Source organism: Vicugna pacos, chromosome 8, assembly GCF_048564905.1.
Source record: "Vicugna pacos chromosome 8, VicPac4, whole genome shotgun sequence".
In the NCBI taxonomy this organism is placed as follows: Eukaryota; Metazoa; Chordata; class Mammalia; order Artiodactyla; family Camelidae; genus Vicugna; species Vicugna pacos.
Genome location: NC_132994.1, coordinates 43,863,885 through 43,886,714, shown reverse-complemented (window position 1 = coordinate 43,886,714; position 22,830 = coordinate 43,863,885). Strand labels below are relative to the sequence as shown.

The 22,830-nt window shown below is 34.7% G+C and overlaps 1 protein-coding gene across 1 annotated transcript in view; it reads left to right on the top strand.

The window, feature by feature from the left end:
* The first annotated feature begins 225 nt into the window (after positions 1-225).
* SERINC1 (serine incorporator 1) overlaps positions 226-22,830 on the top strand; it is a 31,046-nt gene continuing 8,441 nt past the window's right edge. The window contains exons 1-3 of the mRNA XM_006200109.4: positions 226-371; positions 16,063-16,224; positions 19,094-19,263. Coding sequence (XP_006200171.1) covers positions 333-371; positions 16,063-16,224; positions 19,094-19,263 — 371 coding nt within the window. The 5' untranslated portion in view covers positions 226-332. The remainder of the gene's footprint in view (positions 372-16,062; positions 16,225-19,093; positions 19,264-22,830) is intronic.

Genomic DNA, 22,830 nt, shown 5'->3' with positions numbered 1-22,830 from the left:
GGAACAAACTGAAATGCAAGTGAGGAATAAAAACACGCCGAAGTGGAAACGCAAGATGCTTCCTCCAGCTGGCTTACAAGAGATCGAAAGGAGAGTGCCTGGGCCTGGGGGAGGGGGCGGTCTCAGAACCGCGCTTGCGCAACCTCACCACGCTACACTCCCTCTCCCACCCCACCCCACCCCACCCAGGCCGCAAAGGAAGTGACGCAAAGACGAGGGGTGGGGTGGGCTATGCGCCGGAAGTGGCTCGTAGTTAGTAAATAAGCGGGGAAAGGCGAGACAGGCGGTGTCTCCATCTTGTTGGCTTCGGCTGCTCCTGCGACGTTGTGGAGATGGGGAGCGTCCTGGGGCTGTGCTCCATGGCGAGCTGGGTAAGGTGATTTTAGCAGCGTTCGGGCTGCTAGCGTGAGAGACGGAAGAGAAAGGCACCGCGCGGGGCTGGGTGAGGCCCGGGGGGACCGTGTTACCCCACCCAACGGGGAGTGCCTTCCTTCCCCGTTTTCTCCGCTGATCACTCCCGACTTAGCTTCAGGGCCTAGTCTTTGGAAGAGCTGACAGGGGTGGCCATGGGGAGCAGTGCTCTTGGGAAGATGATCCACCCCCCCAGAAGAATTGGAGGAGGGAGCTGGTAGTCTTTCCCCCACCCGTCTTCTGGGGAAGCTTCTCCCTACTCTTCCAGGCCGCTTTTTGTCTTTTTCTTAGGTCTGCCTAGGCAATCTCTACAAAGGCCTTAGGTCCCTTTCTTTGGGGAATCCCATCTCTTCTACTCTCTTCCCCTAACGACCTCAGACTGCAGCACTATCATCCCTGGAGGCCTACCGGCCTCTTTGTTCTGTCGCGCAGACTACAGTTAAGTGCCGGATATTTGGGGCAGCTTGGCAGTAATATTGATGCAATTATGTCCTTTTTAAATAGTCAGCTCTGCGACTTAGTCCTCGACCTTCATGGTATCAGAAAATTACTGTACACAATAATCTCAAGTAATAATTGATGTAACTGAAAAAACTGGTCAGTTCTGTGGTATTAAATACCTTTTTTTTTTTTTGACTTAAAGATCCTGGTGTTATTTGACATCTCAGGTTTAATTAGGTGTACGTTGAAATTGATTAGATAGCGTTGTCAGAGTGAAACCATTCTTCATAATAGTGGCAAGGTTTCTTGATTGAGGTAGTACAAAATAAACTTGAGATTGATATACGCCGTCTAGTAGACAAAAATTGACTTTACAGTTAATACAGGTATTTGTGATTTGGGGCGATGTATTTGGGTTCGAATCATTTCTTTAATCCATGATTTCTAAATTACACTTACAACAATTACTGTTTGACTTTCCAAATAACTCCATTATATACATTAGCTAGCATTTTTATTTTTTACGTACTTTGCCTCTTTTCAGAAAATTCTTCGTGTGACTTGAACTGTGTTAAATTTTAATAAAACAGTACCTGGAGGCTGTTACTCCAACCCAGGTCATTGTCTTGATTATGTTACATTTTTCTCTTGCAGTTGGGTGTGAGAAAGAGACTCCATTTGAATCTATTAACTGTTTTATACATAAGAGGCATATTTAGTGTAATAAAATGTATTACGAAGTAGTAAATGATTACTATAAAATTGTCTAAATTTCTTGGGGGGTGGGGAGATGTGTAATTCGATTTGTAAAGTCAGATTCCTGTTAGCAAGTGGGCATGTTCTTTGTGTGTAGTAAAGATTTAAAAGGAGAAATACATGTTTTCCATTTTGTTTTCAATTTCTAAATCAGTGATGATCAATTTTTTTGCCTCAAGGACTAATTCAAGTTTTTAGGGCTCTTTAAAAATATGTCTGTGTTTTAAATCAGGAAGAAAATAGTTTTAGTGAACAATATGGGAAAAATTATATTCCTGATCATATTTTTACAACTTAGTTCTCAACCTTTACTGACTAAAAAAAAAAAAAAATATGTTGGTGATAAAATTAACAAAGCCTTTTAGTCACTGTTAATATCAAAGTATATTGGAAAGATAGTAATGGAGGCAATTTTCTAATTTTTAGTAATTAGATCTCTGATAGAGAGGCTACGTGGCTAAAGGTGCTCATCATGGTTCTAGATTATGGTGGCCAGTCTAGGAATTGGTTCTATAGTGTGCAATTCTGGTCTTTTTCCCTTTCTTTCTTGATGCCTCAGTCTCTTTATTCCTGAATTGTTCAATTTTAGTGCAGTTCGATAGCAATTAAAAGGGAATATGCCTCGTATTTTACAAACCATTTCTTCTACATTCATAACAGTCCGTATGCTCATTTACTTAAGAGGTTTTGACAAATTTAAAATTTATTCAAATGTTCAAAATATCACGTCATTAAATTAGATCAGTTAAGCCAGAATTAAAACAGACCTCCTTGTTTTGCTCAGGTTCCTTTAGACTTAATCAACTTTGTAAAAGGCTTTTTCTTTTCTATAAAACTGTAGAAAGTGAACTCTGAAAGACGTACAAGAAGAAAAATTACAAGTAAACACTACTATGTAGAGATTGGAGTTAAATTTTCTGTTTCATCTTGTGTGTGGGTTTTTTTTTCTTTCTGTTAAATGGACTAGGATTAGATTGATCATGAGCCTTGGTTTATGCATGGCTATCTAGTTGATTGGTGATTACTTTAAGCATTATTGTAAACATCTGGATCTTCCGCGTAATCCTGTAACTACATTACCAGCAATTTATGCCTACTTAAGTGCATTTCCCTACCCCAATCTTAAAATGCTGTCAGTTAATAGAATTGATTTTTTTTGAATCGCTAGGCTTTGCATGCAATAACTATCATATTTTGCCCAAGATACGTAATGTAGTTAAGTAAGTGAGAAGAAAGAGCTAGTGATTCCTTACTGCTTATTTTGTGCAGCCTCTGCTAGATTTTTATTCTTTTGGTACAATGGCTTTTTTTTTTAAAGAAATGATTCATAGTTGCTATGTATAGTCAAGCAGTGCAGAGTACAAAATGAAAATGTCATCAAAAAAATATTCCACCACCAGTAACATTCCTTCTTTCTCAGTGCATTTATACAAATGGATGAATGAATAGGCAAAAATACTGTTTTAAGGGATAGTAGTATTGCTAAACATGTGTTTTTAAATAAAACATTAAGTTATTTTTTTTTCTGAATCTAACGAAAGAGAAATAAAAGTAAAGGAATTGTTGAATGTTAAGTAAACATTTCTTCATCAGGTGAGGTTCCTGAAAATATTTCAAGGAGATGTTTCTATGAAGCAGTGGTCCTCAGCTGGGCATTGTTTTGCCTCCAGGGGACATTTGCCATTGTCTGCAGACATTTTTCATTGTCACAACTTGGGGTAAGGGGTGCTAATAGCATCTAGTGGGAAGAGGCTAAGGATACTGCTGAATATTTTACAGTTTACAGGATAGCCCTCAACAACAGAATTTGTCCCAAAATGTCTGTAGTACCTCATCCTCCTTACTTGGCCAGTTCAAGAAATGCATTAAAATCTAGGAGTCTTAACTGCTCTTTAAAAAGACGTTCAACCAATCATCCTGTTTTCCCCCTACATTCAGCCTCACTTACAGAAGCACCAGGTGCCACCAATTCCTGATAGATTTGGGTATTCTGTACAAATTTTATTGTTTCTTAACTTCTTTCTTTGATGGCTCATGATTCAACTTTCTTGACCTGTTAAATCAGATGTTACTTTGTACCTTCCAAATTATTCTCCTGCTTTGACCTAAGTTTATTCGTTCTTTTAAAAATCCTTTTATTTTTCACTTTATTGGTGTTTCTAAAGTAAATTCATATATTCAGTTTGCCGTCTTTAACCAGAATCCCTTTGTATTATTTTTATATGTGGCCATTTTGTTTTATAACCATAATTCCCAAAGGTTTTTAATCTTAGAACTAAATCAGTCATTCTTGAAGTGTTCTGGATCCAGTAGAATCAGCACAATAGGAGACTTACTGGAAACACTGACTAGGGCCTAGCATTTTGTTTTAATATGCTCTCCTGGTGATTCTCATGGATAATAGTTTGAAAAGCACTGTTCTGTACTTAACATGGATTCAAACTCAAAGCATTCCTTTTCACCATTTCTTCCTTCTCCCAGTTTTTTTTTAAATTATGTCATCTCATAATTGACCAAATTTGGTTGCTTAATAGATTTTTCAAAAAAGATTCATGAATGATGAAATCTCTGAACTTTTTCATATTTAAGAATTCCTCTTGCATTCTTGAGAGACATTGTAGACTGGCATAATAGTATACTCATTTCCTTCAGAACTTTGTATTTATTTCTATGGATTATGTTCTGTTTTACCTGCCTTGGTAGCCATCCACTTCTAGCACATCTCATACTCAATTGATTTGTTTCTTCTACCTGAGTATCAGAAGAGTTTTACTTATCTTTGAAATTAGTTAATCAAGTCTGTTATACTTTTAAGTCTTTTATCACTTATTTTATTCTGGATTATAGTATTCTTTGAAAATACAGATTTATTTCTTCATCTAAGGAAATTCTTATTGTATTTTATATTTGAATGTCCTTTTTTGTTTCATTTATTTTGAGGATTCTCTCTTAAGGGTATGAGTTACTTTCATGTTACATTGTTTTTGTTTTCCTTCCATGAAATTTTTCTGTTAATTTTTTAGTTGATATAATTTATGTAAAATTCATGCTTTGTAGTTACATGGCCCTGTGAGTTTTGACAAATCATGTAGTTGTGTAACCACTACAGAATATTTGTCACCTTAAAAATTATGCTGTCTCCATCCTGGACAGTCTCTGTTTTTTCTGTTTCCAGAGCTTGCTTTTCCAGAATGTCATATAAATGGAATCATACAGCATATATAGCCTTTTGAGTCTGGCTGCTTTTAGTATAATTAATTTGAGATTTATTCATATTAGGGTGTGTATTAGTAGTTTCTTCCTTTTTATTGTTGCATAGTATTCCATTTCTTGGATGTACTTACCTAGCCATTCACCAGTTGAGGGGCATTTCCAGATTTTGGTGATAAAGTAGCAGTAAGCATTCCCATAAAGATTTTTTTCTGTGACTATAACTTCTTATTTTGTTTACCTAAATACCTAGCAGTGAGATCGGTAACTCATATGGTAAATGTGTATTTGACTTACAAGAAATTGCCAAACTGATTTCCAAGATGGCTGTTGTACCAGTTTTCTTTCTCACCAGCAATTATTTTCTTCAAGTGTGTAACTTGCTTTTTCATTCTCTTAATGATGTCTTTCAAAGAGTAGAAGTGGTTGTTCTTTCTGTATTGATTTGCTTTGGAATTTTTGTCAAAAACCTCTTTACCATGTTTGTGTGAATCTATGTCTGAACTCTGTTCGATTTATTTATGTGTCCGTACTTTTGCCTCAAATATCCTATTTTGATTACTGTAACTTTAAAGTTAGTCTTGAAATCAGGTATGAGTCTTCCAACTCTTTTGTTTTTTAAAATTCTTTTGGCTATTCTAGTTCTTTTACCTTCCCATAAAAGTTTGAGAAGCAGCTAGTTTCTTCTTACCAAACTCCTGCTGGAATTATGATTGGAATTGGGTTGAATTTATAGATTAATTTGGAAAGAATTGGTTTCTTAACAATATTGAGTCTTCCAATTCATGAGCCCAGTTTATCTTGCTGTTTATTTAGATCTTTGATTTCTTTCATTAGTGATTTTCTAATTTAAATCATTTGGGATCTAGTGTGTATTTTGTTAGATTTATACTTGTTTCTGTTTAATTTCAATTTTCAATTATTTGTTGCTAGTATGCAGAAGTATAATTGATAACATATTTATGGATCTTGTGTCCTGTGACCTTATTAAACTCACTTGTAGTTCTGGTAGCATTTTTTGTAAGTTCTTTGGAATTTTTCATTTAAGGCAGTTTTATGTGTGAAAGAAAGCAGTTTTTTTTTTTCCTTTTCAAAATATATACCTTTTCTTTCTTTTTCTTGCCTTGTTATATTGGCTAGGAACTCCAGAGTGAAGTCGGAATACAAGTGATGAGAACAGATATCCTTGGCCTTGTTTTGGGTCTTAAGGGAAATCATTCAGATTTTTACCAGGAAGTATTAGTGACAGCTATAGATTTTTTTTGTAAGTGCCTTTTTTTAAAGTCAGGGATATTCTGTTTCTCATTTGCTGAGTTTTGTAGTTTCTTTTATAATGGGTATTGAATTTTTTTCAAATGATTTTTCTGTATTTGTTAAGATGACCATAATGGTTTTTCTTTAGTCTGTTAATGTGATGAATCAATTTGATTGATTTTCAAAAGCTTAACCAGCCTTGCTTTCCCCTAGTTAAACCCTACTTGGTCACAATGTATTATCCTTTTGTATACTTGAAGACTTTTTTTTTTTTTTTAAACAGTTTTAGCTTCACAGAAAAATTGAGAGGAAGATACAGGGATTTCCCATATATCCCCTGCCGCCACACATGGATGACCTCCCACATTGCCAACATTCCCCTCCGGAGTTGTGCATTTGTTACAATTAATGAACCTACATTAACACATCATAGTCACCCAAAGTCTATAGTTTACACTGGGGTTCACTCTTGCTTGGTGTTGGACATTCTGTGGGTTTAGACATATGTATAATGACATATATCCATGATTATAGTAGCATACAGAATAGTTCCACTGCCCTAAAAATCCTCCCTGTGCCTTAACCTGTTCATTCCTCCACCCACTTCCAACTCCTGGTCTTTTTGCTGTCTTCATAGTTTTATCTTTTCCAGAATGTCATACACCTAGAATCATACAGCATGTGGCCTTTTCAGATTGGTTTCTTTTAGTTAGTAATGTTCATTTAATAAGTTTCCTCTGTGTCTTTTCTAGTTATGTGGATCTATTTCTGTGCTATTTTATTCCACTGATCTGTTTGTTCTTTTGCCATACCGCACTGTCTTGATTACTGTTGTAGTTATATAGTGTCTTGAAATTGGGTAGTGTCAATCCTTCAACTTTTGTTTTTCTCCATCAGTATTGTGTTGGCTATTCTGGGTCTTTTGTCTCTTCATACAAACTTTAGAGTTAATTTGTCACTATCCACACAGTAACTTGCTGGGATTTTGATTGGGATTGCATTGAGTCTATAGATCAAGTTTGAGGAACTGACATCTTGATGGTATTGAGTCTTCCTAATTCATGAACATGGAATATCTGTCCATTTGTGTAGTACTTTTATTTTGCTCATCAGAGTTATGCGGTATTCTTGATATCAATCTTGTATGTACTTTATTAGATTTATACTGTTTTGTGTTTTTGGATGCTAATGTAAATAGTATTATTTCAAATTCCACTTTTTCATTGCTGTTGTGTAGGGAAAATGATTGACTTTTGTACATTCACCTTGTATTCTACAACCTTAAAATAATCACTTATTAGTTCCAGGAGTTTTTTTGTTAATCCTTTTGCATTTTCTGCCTAGATAATGTCATTAGTGAATGAAGACAATTTTATTTCTTCCTTCCAGTGTGTTTATCTTTTATTTCTTTTTCTTGTCTTACTGCATTCTAGATCTTCCAGTAAAATGTTGAAAAAGAGTAGTGAGAGGAACATCTTTGCCTGATTTTTAATTGGAAAGCCTCCAGTTTCTCATCATTAAGGATATGTTAGCTGAAGGTGTTTTGATGATATTCTTTTTGAAATTGAGGAAGTTCTCCTCTATTCTAGTATTGAGGGTTTTTGTCATGAGTCACTGCTCAGTTTTCAAATGCATTTTCTACATCTGTTGATGTGATCATAGATTTTTCCTTTTTTATCCTCTTGATATGATGGATTACATTAATTGATTTTCAAATGTTGAACCAGTCTTGCATTTCTAGGATAAATCCCACTTGGTTGTGGTGTGTAATTCTTTTTATATATTGTTGGATTTGATTTGCTAATATTTTGTTGAAGATTTATGCCTCTATTCATGAGAGATACTAATCTGTAGTTTTATTTTCTTGTAATGCGTTTGTTGGTTTTGTTATTAGAGTAACGCTAATCTCATAGAATGAGTTAGGAAGTATTTCCTCTCTTTCTGTTCTCTGAAAGAGATTGTAGAGAGTTGATACAATTTGTTCCTTAAATTTTTAGTAGTATGCACCAGTGAACTTATCTGGGCCTGGCGCTTTCTGTTTTGGAAGGCAATTAATGACTGACTAAATTTCTTTTATAGATATAGGCTTATTCAGATTGACTGTTTCTTGTATGAGTTTTGGCAGCTTGTGTCTTTCAAGGAATTGGTCCATTTACCTAGGTTGTAAAATTTGTAGGCATAGAGTTGTTCATAGTATTCCTATATTCTTTTAATGTCCATTGGACCTTTAGTGACATCCCCTCTTTCATTTCTAATATTAGTAGTCTGTGTTCTTTTTTTCTTAATTAGCTTAGCTAGGGGATTATCGATTTTATTGATCTTTTCAAAGAGCCAGCTTTTGGTTTCATTGATTTTTCTCTATTAATTTCCTGTTTTTAATTGCATTGCTTTCTGCTCTAGTTCTTATTTCTTTTGTTTGCTTCAGATTTAATTTGCTTTTCTTTTTCTTGTTTCCCTAAGATGGAAGGTTAGATAATTGATTTTCTATCTTCTTTTTTGGTAAATGCATTTAATTTAATGCTGTAAATTTCCCTCAAACTGCTTTCACTGCATCCCACAAATTTCAATAAATTGTTTACTTTCAATTAGTTCAAAAATTTTTTAAATTTCTCTTGACCTTTCTTTTGACCTATGTTTATTTAGAAAAATATGTTGATTAATCTCTCAGTATTTGGGGATTTTCCAGTTTTTCTTTGTTATTGATTTCTAGTTAATTTCATTGTAGTCTAAGAGCAGCAGTGTATGATTTCTACTCTTGTAAGTTTGTTAAAGTGTGTTTTATTGTCAAGAATGTGATCTTGATGAATGTTCCATGTGATCTTGAGAGGAATGTGTATTCTGTAGTTATTGGATAAAGTAGTCTGTAGATGTCAGTTATCCATTTGATTGGTGTTACTGAGTTCACCTGTGTCCTTACTGATTTTCTTCTTGCTCTGTCCATTTTTGAGAGGGATGTTGAAGTCTGTAACTGATAGTGAATTCCTCTGTTTCTCTTTGCAATTTAATCAGTTTTTGTCTTGCATAGTTTGATCCCCTATTGTTAGCTGAATACATATTAAGAATTGTTATGTCTTCTTGGAGAGTTGACCTCTTTATCATTATGTAGTGCACTTCTCTGTCTTGGATAACTTATTCACAGGTCTACTCTGTCTGAAATTAATATAGCTGCTGCTTTCATTTAGTGTTAGCCTGGTGATTTTTCTCCATCCATTTAGCTTTATTCTGCAGATGTCTTTGTATTTAAAGTGGGTTTCTTTTAGGCAACATAATTGGATCTTGTTTTTTGACCCACTATGACAGTATTTTTTAATTAATGCATTTAGAGCTTTGATCTTCAACGTGATTATTGATCAATTTGAGTTAATATTTATATTTGTTACTGTTTTCTATTTGTTTCCCTGTTCTTCCTGTTTCTTTGTGTGTGTATGTGTATCTGGTTTTAATTGAGCATTGTATATAATTCCATTTTCTCTCCTTTCTTAGTATATCAGTTATATTTTTTTACCTTTTAAAGTTTTTATTTATTTTTGCATTGTTGCCCTATTTCTTAGTCCATTTGGACTGCTGTAACAAAATACCACAGACTGAGTGACATATAAACAACAGAAGTTTACTTCTCACAGTTTAAGAGGCTGGTAGTGCCTACATGGTTATCTTCTGTGTCTGGTGAATGCCCTCTTCCAGGTTGCAGTTGGCCAACTTCTTGCTGTGTCCTCACATGGTAGTAGGATTGAGGATCTCTCTAGGGCCTCTTTTATGACAGCACTAATTCCACTCATGAGGGCTCTACCCTTTGGATTTAATTCCTCCTAAAGGCTGTACCTCCTAACATCATCACGTTCTGCATTAGATTTTCAACATACGAATTTTGAGGTGACAAATACTTAATCTATAGCATCCTAGAATTTGCAGTGTATATTTACAACAAATCCACTTTGAAATAACAATATACTCGTACACTACACACTTTGGTATAATGCTGTACCACTTTACGGCTAGAGTGAATACTTCATAATAGCAAAACAATTCTAATTCCTTTCTCCTGTCCTACGTTACTGTCATTCATTTCACAAACATACATATGTGTACACAAGTATATGTATATAGACTTAACATATTTGTATGCATACATTATTGAAATCACTTGCTGTTGTTATTTTGAACAAACATGTTAGTTCAACTAAGAAGAAAAAGGTTATTTTTTACCTCTGCTTATTCCTTTCTCGATGCTCTTTTTTTTTTGTGTAGAGTAGAATCTCTGGCCTATATTATTTTCCTCATCTCTGAAGAACTCTCAACATTCTTTTGCAAGGCTGGTCTACAGTTTGTCAAGAAATTCAATCAATTTTTTTTGCAAAAGTATTTCTCCTTCGCTTTTGAGGGATAATTCTCAGTGTATAGTACTCTAGGTTGGTGTGTTTTTTCCTCACACTTTTAAATATTTCACTTTACTGTTCTTGCTTGCATGCTTTCTGAGGAGAACTTGAATGTAATTCTTACCCTTGTTTCTGTGTAGGTAAGGTGTTTTTTCCTTTGGCTTCTTTCAGGATTTTTTTCCTTATTTTTGATTTTCAGTAGTTTGAAAGTGATATACTAATTATAGAGGTTTTCTTGTTGTTGGTAGTTTGGGGTTTTTGGGGGGGTATAAATGTCTGATGTTACTTTGGGAAAATTCTGGGTTTTTTTTCCCCAAATATTTCTTCTGTTCCTTTTTCTCTTTTTTGCCCTTCTGGTATTTCCATTATATTATACCTTTTGTAGTTTTCTTGCAGGTCTTGGATATTCTGTTGAACAGAGTATCAGTCTTTACTCTATCAGCTTTTCAATTACTGGTGAGATAACCTCAGGCTCATAAATTATTCCCTCAGCCATGTCTGCATTCTTTATTTCTGTTACAGTGCCTTTTATTTCTAGCTGTTCTCTTTGGTTCTTTCCTAGGATTTCCATCTCTCTGCTTCTTGCATGCTATTTTATCCGTTAGAACTCTTAATTATTGGTTGGTTTTTGGTTTTGGTTTGCTAAGTGCAGCACCCCTGCCATGTCTGGTTTTGATGCTTGCTCTGTCTCTTCAAATTATTATTTTTGCCTTTTGTTATGCCTGTAGCTTTTTTTCCTAATAGCTGGACATGATGAACCAGGTGAAAGGAACTGCTATAACTAGACTTTTGATCATGTCATGGTGAGATGAGGGGGAAGGAGAAACATTCCGTCATTCTTTAATTAGGTCTTAGTATTTTAGTAATCTTGTGCCTATGGACTGTGAACTTCACAAATGCTTCCGTTTTTTTTCTCCCCCACCCTTAGGTGGGAGAAGATGGCTGGAATAGGCTGGAGTTGAGTATTTCTCTTCCCCTAGGTTATTTATCTTCTGATAATACCCCAGTAGGCTAGGCTCTATTTAACTGGTTTTTCCTGAGGCCAGGTGTTAAGAACAGAGTGTTCTAGCATATTTTTAAATGGTTACTTTTCCCCTCTGCTGCAAGAAGCATGAGGGAATTTTTCTCTCGTTTACTGTGAGAATCTGGTTAAACTCCTAGAGGAAAAGTTCACAAAATTGTGGGGGCCCTTTTATAACTGGCTTTTTCTGGAGTTTTAAACTCTTAGACTTGTCCACAGTGAGCCTCCAGCAATTCTTCAGTTACAGTTCAGGTAGGACAGGCAGAAAACAAATAGAAAAATGTACTGATGATTTGTGTGTTAACTTTCTTGCTGTTTTTTATCCTGATCAGTCTGACTGTAGGTTTCTAAATTGTAATGGTCTTCTAAAATCATCTTCAGTGACATTTTTTCTGTTTTTTACTTAATTGATTTATCTTTATGATTTCCTTTAGTCTGCCTGTTTTGGTTCTAATTTACTCACTTAATAAAGTAGAAGCTCTAATCATTGGTTTGATATGTTTATTCTTCTCTAATATAGCCACTTAGTGCTGTAGGTTTCCTTTGAACACTGCTTTAGGTGCATCCCAAAAATGTGATATGTTATTTTCATTCTGTTTAATTTCTTTTTTGATATCTTCTGCCTGGAGTTTAATTACTACATTACTTAGTTTCTGGAGATATCTTTCTATTACTGATCAGAATTTATTTCCCTTATGGGCCAAGAATACATGTATGATTTGAATCATTTTATATTTATTGAGATTTGAGATTTGTTTTATGGCCCAGAATATGGTCTCCTTTGGTTAAGTGTTCTGTGTGCTTTTGAAAATAATTTTTACTCTGCTTGGTTAGATGCAGTATTTCCTAAAGATCAGTTAGGCACAGTTGATTGATAATGATGTTCAAGTTTTCTGTATAGTTGTTGATTTTTGTTTTGCTATTTCAGTTAAGGAGGGAACATAAGTATAGATTTGTTTGTTATGCTTTCAGTTTTGTTAATTTTTTCTTGATGCATTTTGAAGTTCTTTTTAAAATGCAGAAATATTTAGGATTGTATGTCTCCTCCCCGAATATTCCATATCTCCACGTATGTCCCCTTTTCATTATGAAGTGGCTTCCTTACCCCTAGTAAAATTCTTCGATCTCCTTTGTCTGATACTGCTCTAGCTTGGTATGTATTTTTCCTTTTTTTTTTTTTAACTTTTAACCAGTAGTGTCTTTGTGTTTAAGTGAGTTTCTTTTAGAAAAGATACAGTTGGATCTTCTAGCCAATCTTAACCAACTGCTTTTTAATTGAGAGTGTTTAGTCCATTTGTACATTATTTGTGTGATTATTGATTGTGTTTGGGCTTAAATCAGCCATTTTTCTATTTGTTTTCTGTTTGTCCTCCCTATTCATTGTCCCTTTCCCCTAATTTTTGCCTTATTTTGGGTTAATTGACCATTTCTTAGTATTGTTTTATATTCTTTGGCTTACTAGCTGTATTTCTTTGTTTTGCTTTTTTAGAAGTCATTTTGGTTAGAGTTTATAGTATTTGTCTTTAACTTATTACAATCTACCTTGTATCATATCATATCACTTCATTTCTAATTTAAGAACCGTACAGTAGTAGAGTTGAATGTTTCTGCTTCTAGACTTTTTGCAGTTGTCACATATTTTAATTCTTTGTTATAACTATCCAGAATTCATTGCTGTTATTTTTGCTTTAAAAAGAGAGTTATCTTTTAAAGTAACCTTTTATAAAAGAAAAATCTATGCTTATTATTTCCTTTGTTCATTTCTTTTGTGTAGATCCACATTTCTGTCTGGTGTAAACTTTGAAAGATTTCCTTCAACATTTCTAGTAGTTTAGGTTTGCTAGTTTTGGATTCTTTTTTCTATGCCTAAAAATGTCTTTATTTTGCTTAATTTTTCAAAGATTTTCGCTGAATGGAAACTTATCTTTACAGCTTTTTTTTGTTTGTCCAGTACTGACTTTTGGCTTGCAGTGTTTCTTACTGGAAATCTGATACCTTTCTTTGTTTCTCTTTATACAATGTGCCTTTATTCTTCCTGCTTTTAAGATTTTTCAGTTTATCCTTGTTTTTAAGCAGGTTTATTATGATGTGACTTGGTGTGTAGTTTTCATTATGTTTGTATTTTATATCACTAGGGCTTTGTTGAGCTTCTTGGATCTGTGAGTTTGTAGTTTTCATTAAATTTAGGAACATTTTGGCAGTTCCTGCCTCAAAAGGAAAGTCTCCTGTCTCTTTTCTCCTTCAGAAGCCCCAGTTTCACATACATCAGGCTGATTGAAGTTGTCTCACAACACTGATCCTCTATTGTATTTGTTCTAGTCTTTTAATCTCTTTTTCATTTTGGGTCACTTATTTTGCTGTGTCTTCCGGTTTATTAATCTTTTCTGCAGTGTCTTAACAAGTACTTTTTGGTTCTGATGTCTCAGATGCAGCAGTTTGATATGGATCTTTCAAATTATCTTCCATGTCTCTCCTTAACGTGCCGTGTTTTCCTCTATTTGAGCAAATGAAGCACACTAACAGTAACATTAGAGTGCCACTATTTATAATTGAATTCAGTCATCTGTGTTGTTTCCAGATTGGTTTTGATTTATTGGTTTTTCTCCTCATTATAGGTTGTATTTTCCTGCTTCTTTGCATGCCTACCAATTTCTTATTAGCTGTCTGATACTGTAAATTTTGCCTTGTTGGGTACTAGCTATCTTATATTTTAAGAAAATATTCTTGAGCCCTGTTTTAGACATAGGTGAGTTATTTGAAGGTAATTTGATCTTTCAGTGTTTGTTTTTAGGGTTTGTAGAGTGAGACTGGAGTGGCCTATAGCCTTATGGCTGGTTTTTTGTTCCCTCCACTTCTGTGCAATAATAGCCTTATAACTGTACTCAAGGTCTCAAGGATTACAAGGTTTTTCCATTCTGGCTGATAATACCACCACCCCGACGTGGAGTAATTTTATCAAATGTGCACACTGATCAGTGTTTTGCTGAAGACACAAGTTGAAGCCTCTGCAGATCTCCAGAGCTCACTTTCCACGTAGCTTTCTCCTCTCCATGATTCTGCCATATGAACTCTAGCTGCTTTTACTTCTCTGAGCTCTCAACTCTTCCCCAGCTCTGTTTCCTCAGCTCAAGTAGACTGCTGGCCTCTGGATTCCCCTCCCTGTACTGAAAACTGTCTGCAGGCAGAAAAATTGGATTAATCATAGAGCTTATGTTGTTTGGTCTCTCAGAAATTAATTTCGTACATTGTCTAATGTAATTGTCTGAAAACCATTGTTTAGTTACTTTTCCTCCATGCTTTAAGGCAGCAGGGTAAGTCTGGTCACTTACTCTGTCTTGGCCTGCATTTATTATACTTATCCCAAGCTTTATTTATCCATGAGTAATTTTGTTTTCACCTGTTTTTGTTATGTTCCTTGATAGTTACTAGTTTTTTTTTTAATTGAAGTATAGTTGATTTACAATGTTTTGTTAGTTTCTGGTGATTCAGTTATACATTTATATATATTCTTTTTCATAGTCTTTTTCATTATAAGTTATTATTAGATATTGAATGTAGTTCCCTGTGCTTTAAGCTTGTTTTTCCTCTTCTTATTTCTTAGCTCTGCATTCCTCCTTTTCATCTTGTTTGTTCTTTTTCTGTTTCATTTTTGAGCCCTCCTTTTTGCTGCTTTTTTTTTTTTTTTTTTTTTAGCTCAAGTGAAGCAGTTTTGGGAATTTCCTTTTCTAACTGAGCTGTTTTATTTCAGACTGGATTTTTCGAATGCCTTGCTCTTTTTTTTATCTGAGTGGGCTTGTTTGTTTTGCTGAAGTATGTTTGCATTGTTGTGACATTTATTTCTGTCTTACTGAAATCTAGTATAAGAGGCTCTGATCCTGCTTTATATTGGTTGTTATAGTGTGTCTGGCTTCTGCAATACTCCCTATGGTATCTGGGTATGGTGGAGCTCAGCCTAGATTATGGTCAATTCTTATGAGAATACTTTCACTTTCCCTTTCTGAGATATTGTTAAATGCCATTACCAGTGTTCACCTCTCCTGCTTAGGGAGATATCCTGTTCCGCTGGGATATACTACTAGTTAAGTGTCGAGTTCTGTTAGAGAATGCTAGCTAGCCCCAGTTGTTCACTTACCTTATTTTGCCTAATTCTATTAGAAATTTTTACTGTTATCACTGCCACCAAGTCAGAAAAGAGAACAGATAGGGATACCAGTTCACTTCTTTTCCTTCTGTGGGGTATGTCAGAAATCTGAGTTTTGTGAATTCACCAGCATGACTTCTGGGGGTTAAAGGGCAGTAGTTGGAGATCATTTTTCAGCTAAATTTTGATTGTTGCTGGTGATTTTTTTCCCTTTGTTTTAGCTGAGTTTATTCATTTTGCTTGATATAAAGGGCAAGCACTTTTTATCTTACTTTGTTTTTCCTTTAGCGAGAAGTTACTGAGTTTTATAGCTTAGAGGTAATATATGTGAACCAAAAACTGTTTGTTCCTTGGTAATTACTTGAATTCAGTCCTTTCTTTTCTGAGTAGATAGAATATAAATTTTCACTGTATCATTTTAAACTATTGATTTTTAATATTATTTTTCCTAGATACCATGCTTGTGTGGCAGTGCCCCGTGTTTGCTGTGTCGGTGCTGTCCTAGTGGAAACAACTCCACTGTAACTAGGTTGATCTATGCGCTATTTTTGCTTGTTGGAGTGTGTGTAGCTTGTATAATGTTGATACCAGGAATGGAAGAACAACTGAATAAGGTTAGTCTTTTTTATTTTACTGAACCTTTAGTATGTATATGCATAAAACTGCTTATGTATTGGAAACCGAATACTATACCAAGTAAGATAATACTTAATCCTAATTCTGGTCGTTCATAATCTTTTAGGAGAATTAAATAATAAAAGGCAGCTCTTTAAATTCTATGAAAGTGGTACAGAAACTGCTGTGATAAGAGGAAATAAGTAATTCTAGTCAGGGAAATATCAATCACTGTGGGTCTCATGGAAAAGTGGATATTCTAAGAACGAGTATAAATTTTGTATGCAGAGATTGAAAAATAGGAAGCAGAATGAGGATAGAAGATCTTTGAGCAGAGTATGTATACTTTAGGAAGATTTATCTGATAATTTGAGTAGAAGGCAAGCAGTTAAGTGGAGGCTGTTGCAGTGGTGTAATCAAGAAGTGCACAGAAGGCCTGAAATAGATTTTCTGAATGTAGAATTGACTGAATCTTGATTTAAATATTGACAGTGGTAGAATCGTAAATAATAACCAGTTGTGATCCTAGATAACTGAGAGGAAACTGTTGCTGTTAACCTAGGGGAAAAGAAAGAAAAGACGTTTTATTTTTAAAAAAAGTTTTTCAGGGAGTCAGGTTGTGGATGGAGATGGGGAAGATATAGTTTGTAACATGTTGGCTTGGGGATGCTGTGCTACATATGTGTGTGTATGCAGCAGGAAGTGGAAAACGGTTGTGTAACTCAAAAGAAATCAGGGATAGAGATGAAAGTTGAAACTGGCAGCGTGTGCTGAATAAGACAGTGAGCAGAGCTAGAACTTTGACGAAAGCTCTTAGGGCCCAACGCGTTGGTGGAGAAAAGGGAACCTCTGAAGGGTCAGTGAAAAAAGAGAACCAAGAACCTGTTTTGTAGGCCTTAGAAACAGTTTTCAGAATGACAGGATAGTGTCAGTAAAAAAGGTAAAGGGGTGTCAGGATCAAGAAGTAGGCTTTGGACTTGACAACCAGTATATGTTTAGTGTCTTGGAAAAGCAGTATTTTTAGAGTGCTGGGGCTACGACGAGTGGGAGGGAGAATCAAACGGCTGTGAGGAAATGTATTCAATGGATATAAACTGCTGATTTGAAGAGTTTTATAATGAAGATAGTAAGTCTTAGCAGGAGGCTGAGTTTAAAAAAAAAATTTTTTTTTAGGATGGGGAGATTTAATCATTTGTATTTTGAGAAAAGTCATAAGAGATCTAACCCTTGAGAGAACGTGGTCAAGAGAAGGCATATGGAAGTTAGCTTTCCTCCAAGGAAAGATAAAAGACAATAGAAAATTTGAGGTTGAGAGAGAGTATTTATGTCAGGTAACCTCCATTTTAAAAGAAAGTTATCTGCTTGGGGTTGGCTTTGGGGAAAGGAAAAATAGTGTAAATTTGAGAAATGAGCTTATTACAGTTGTGAAAGTAGCATGGTTGTACATGGCATATACAGATGCTCAGTTAATGTTATTCAAATCCTGCGAGTCCTGGATATAAGCAAAGACAGACCAAAAGACATTCAGATGGTTTTGTCATGGATTCAGTTGATCTTTGTTATGAATGTTTAGTTGGTAGATGTTAGTGCTTATCACCAAATATTTCTGCTTCTCTGGTTTCTGAAGGTCCTCAGAGATTTGCATTTCCTTGAGTGCTTGTGATATGTGGGGTCATGTCTCTAGGACTGGTTAGTGAGTTATGAGTAGACGTGGTAACACATCAGCCTCTACTTTCTATGCAAGTTCTCCTTTCTTTTCTGTCACAACCTGTACATCATTTGAGATGGTGGCTTCTCTTACAGCCTGGATTCTTTAGTTAACTACTCAGAACCAATCATGTACATGTACGTGAGCAAGAATATACCTTTGTGGCTTAAGCCACTTATATTTGGAGATTGTTAACTATAGCACCCAACCTAATATAGATGGTTGAATTAAGTTGATGCTGGGAATTAGCCAGGTGATGTGCTGATCTCATTTAAGGGCATGGGATAATTAAAGGTGCTAGTGAGTACATGTTACAAGTGAGTATGGATAAGTATATATTGCTGTAATTGTTAATTGTTGGGTTGGGAAGGGAGGTTTTAAGTGAGACCAAGAAAGAGCCTATAGACTGTATAGGAACTAGCAAAAGGGGCACCTTCAGTAGCTTAAATGTAATTTTAGTTTCTTGGTTTTAAAGGCACAGTTTAACAGTTACATTTTCATGTTGGGTTTACTTCAACATTTTCTAGAGGGAGTGATTAATTCTGATACATGTGAATAGTATATGTACTCTCATTTATGTCACTTAAAAATATTTTCTTGTACTCTGATTCCAGTGTGATTTTCTGAAATGGTTATCAGTCTTTTTCAAGATTTTAAGTTAAAAAATAAAAGTACAGCCAGCCATTTGTACTGTTAATCCAAACCCATTCACTATCAGAAATAACACTTGTAGAATAAGGGACCAAACTCAAAATAATTTTAAATAGCACTGGCTTTGAAAAGCCATCATTGTTCTCTCTAGTATTTAGAAACTGATTTAGTTACTCTAATTCTTTAACTTTTTATTAATTATGTTTTTCTCTTATACATGTGATTCAGCATATCACAGTAGAATGCCACTTTAAAAAAAATTTAGAATGTCTCAAAGTCAAAATAAGCATCTACTTTAGGATTGGCATTTGTAGTTTATCCTGTGCTCACATAAAGTGAAAAAAGTTAAACTTCTATTTTTTGAAAATGTTCGTCTTGCCTTGATTACATTTTCAGCGTAAACTGTAAAGCCAGCCTCAATTTTCTAAATCTTAAAAACTATTTGACTACAAAGAATTTTCATTTTTTACTTGAAAAAATTCTAGACCACAAATTGTTTCGTTTTTCAGATTCCTGGATTTTGTGAGAATGAGAAAGGGGTGGTCCCTTGTAATATTCTGGTTGGCTATAAAGCCGTATACCGTTTGTGCTTTGGCTTGGCTATGTTCTATCTTCTCCTGTCCTTACTAATGATCAAAGTGAAGAGTAGCAGTGATCCTCGAGCTGCAGTGCACAATGGGTAAGTTTCTGAATAAATGGAAAGTCTGGGTAGCCACTTCTAGTAATTTTGAGTCTGCCTAAAGAAAGTTTAAAGTGAAATAGACTTAAACAGTATGTAGAATTATTTTGTTACTCATGAATGACTAAGTAAGAAAATCCTCTTGTCTCTACTGGAGAATGTGTCAGGATGTGTAAATATAAATATTGAGTAGTAACCTTGGGTCATTTATTGGTATAATCTCTGATGCATAATGTTTAATATAAAGTTGACTCTTGAACAACATGGGTTTGAATTGTGCAGGTCCACTTATGTGCAGATTTTTTCCACAGTAAGTACTGCAGTACTAGATAATCCATAACCCATGACTTCGAATTCACAGATGAGGAACCTCAGATACAGAGGGCCAACTATAAGCTATATGTGGATTTTCAACCATGCAGAGTTGATGCCTCTAACCCTAGCATTGTTCAAGGGTCAGCTGTATTTTCATCCTAAAAAGATTTACCACATCTGTGACTAATAATGAGGAGCTTATTCCTCCTCCTCCTCTTAGCTTTTAGTGGACCAGTCTCACTACCTAAAACTGAAATCACTTCCTAAGATCCCCCTCACCCAATTGCATCCAGCATGAGAAACTTTATTCCTAACAAGGTGACTGATTGATTTTTCTAAATGGTTGTACTGGACAGTTTTGAAGGTTCTGAATTTTATCTTTTTTCCCCCCATAAACTAAATATTTTTGAATATCTGCTGTTGCTTATCTATTACTATATGCTACCAAAGAGAGGAAGAATGAACAAGTGAAATGTAGATATTAAGGAAAGAAAATGTGCTGTGCTAGGTTGATTTTATTTTATTTTTTTTTGTTTCCTTAGTCGTTGATTGTTTTTGGTTTTTTAATTTAATTTTATTTTTTACACTTATAAGCATCTTTATTAAACATGTTTTTAAACAGTTTTTAAAATACATTACAGGATGGCAGTTACAATCATTTCCTGAAATAACATTTTCTCAAAGCATGCACTAAGCACTCTTAAAACTGTCATTGTTAATATCTTTTTAATTGAGATACAGTTGACATATAACATTGTGTTAGGTTTAAATTGTACAAAGTATTGATTTCATACTTTTATATATTACAGTATGATTACCATCATTGTTCACTAACAACCCTATCACATCACATAATTATTTGTTAGTTTTGTTGAGAACAATTATATAGTCTCTTAGTGACTTTAAGTTTGGATTTTGCAGATTCCACCTATTAGTAATATCATACATTTATTTATTTATTTTTTTTTGGCTTATCTCATTTAGCATAATGCTCTCATATTCCATCCATTTTGTTACAAATGGCAGGATTTCCATCTTTTCTCATGGCTGCATCATATTCCATTGAGTATATATGCTATAATTTCTTTATATACTCATCTGTTGATGGACACTTAGGTTGTTTTTATATATCGCCTATTGTGAATAATCCTGCAGTAAGCATGGGTATGCATGTATCTTTTCAGTACCCTATTTTCAATTTCTTTATTTAGAATTAGGCTTGCTAGATTATATGGTAGTTCCATTTTCAGTTTTTTGAAGAACCTCCATATTATTCTCCAGAGTGGCTGAACTAGTATACATTTTCACTAACAGTGCATAAGGGTTTGCATTTCACCACATTCTCACCAACACTTACTTCTTGTCACCTTGATAACCGTTCTAACAGGTATAAGGTGATGCTGTCTCATAAAGGTTTTGATTTACATTTCCCTGATGATTAGTGATGTTGAGCACCTTTTTGTATGCCTGTTGGCCTTTTATATTCCTTCTTTGGAAAAATACCTATTTAGTTCCTCTGCCCATTTTTAAAGTTGGATATTATTTTTTATTACTAAATTGTATGAGTTCTTTATATATATTGGATATTAACCGCTTCTTTGATATATTGTTTGCAAATATTTTCTCCTGTGGATTGTCTCTTCATTTTGTTGATTGTTCCTTTTGCTCTGCAGAAGTTTTTTTATTTGATGTAGTCCCACTTGTTTGATTTTACTTTTGTCTTATCTAAAAACTCATGCCAAGACCAATGTTCAGGAAACTTCTTCCTCATTTTCTTCTTCCCAGTATCCATATCTTCCTGGTATCTTTCACGGTATCAGATCTTACATTTAAGTCCAATTTCATTTTTCTGCCTGTGGTTATCCCATTTTCCCAAGACTGTTGAAGAGAATGTCCTTTCCCCATTGAGTGTTCTTGACTCCCTTGTCAAATATTAGTTGATCCAAAATGCAAGGGATTATTGCTAGACTCTCTATTCTTTTATATTGGCCTGTGTGTCTGTTTTTATTGCACTACTGTTTTAATTTGGATGCTTTTTATTTCTTTTATGTTTTAATTACTATAGTTTTGTAGTATAGTTTAGAATCAGTAAGTGATAGTCTAGCTTTGTCCTTCCTTCTCATGACTGATTTGGCTATTTAGGGTCTTCTGTGGTTACATACAAATTTTAGGATTTTTTTTCTGTTTCTTTGTATATGGCATTGGAAATTTTATAGGGAATGCTTTGAATCTATGCATGGCTCTGGGTAGTATGGACATTTTAACTATTCTTCAGATCCACAAACATGAGAAACCTTCCCATTTGTGTCTTCTTGACTTTCTTTCATCAAAGTCTTGTAGTTTTCATTGTACAGATCTCTCACTTCTTCTAATTTATTCCTAGGTATGTCCTGTTTTTGATGCTGCTGAGAATGGGATAGTTTTCTTTCTTTTTCAGATATTTTGTTGTTCATGTATAGAAACACGGTTGATTATGTTGCTTTTTTTTTTTTAAATGACCTGCAACTTCACTGAATTCATTCATTATTTCCAACAGTTTCTTGATTTAGTCTTTAGGATTTTCTGTATATAAGATCACAGCATCTGCAGAGAACGACAGTTTTACTCTGTCCTTTCCAGTTTGGATGTCGTTTATTTCTTTGTTTTAACCTAATTGCTTGAACTTGCCAGTCCTGTGTTGGGCAAGAGTGGTGAGAGTGAGCACCTTTGTCTTTTTCCGAATCATAGAAGAAAAGATTTCACACTTTCACCATTGAGTATGTTAGCTGTGGATTTTTCACATGTGACTTTTATCATGTTGAGGTATATTCCTTTTATACCCAACTTGTTGACGGTATATAATCTTGTTAATGTGATGTTGAATTCAGTTTGCTAACATTTTGTTGAGGATTTTTGCATCTTTAATCATCAGAGGAATTAGTCTACAGTTATCTTTTCTTGTCCCATCCTTGTCCAGCTTTGGCATCAGAGTGGTGCTGGCCTGGTAAATGAGTTTGGAAGTATCCTCTTCAATTTTTTGGGACAGTTTCAAAGGGATTGGCATTAATTTTTTAAATGTTTGGCAGAATTTACCAGTGAAATTATGTGCTCCTAGGCCTTTCTTTTAGGGGAGATTTTTGATTATTGATTTAATCTCCTTGTTACTGTTCAGATTTTCAATTTCTTTCTGATTCAGTCTTGATAGGTTGTGTGTTTCTAAGAATTTATCCAGTTCTTCTAGGTATCCAGTTTGTTGGTATAAATTGTTTATAG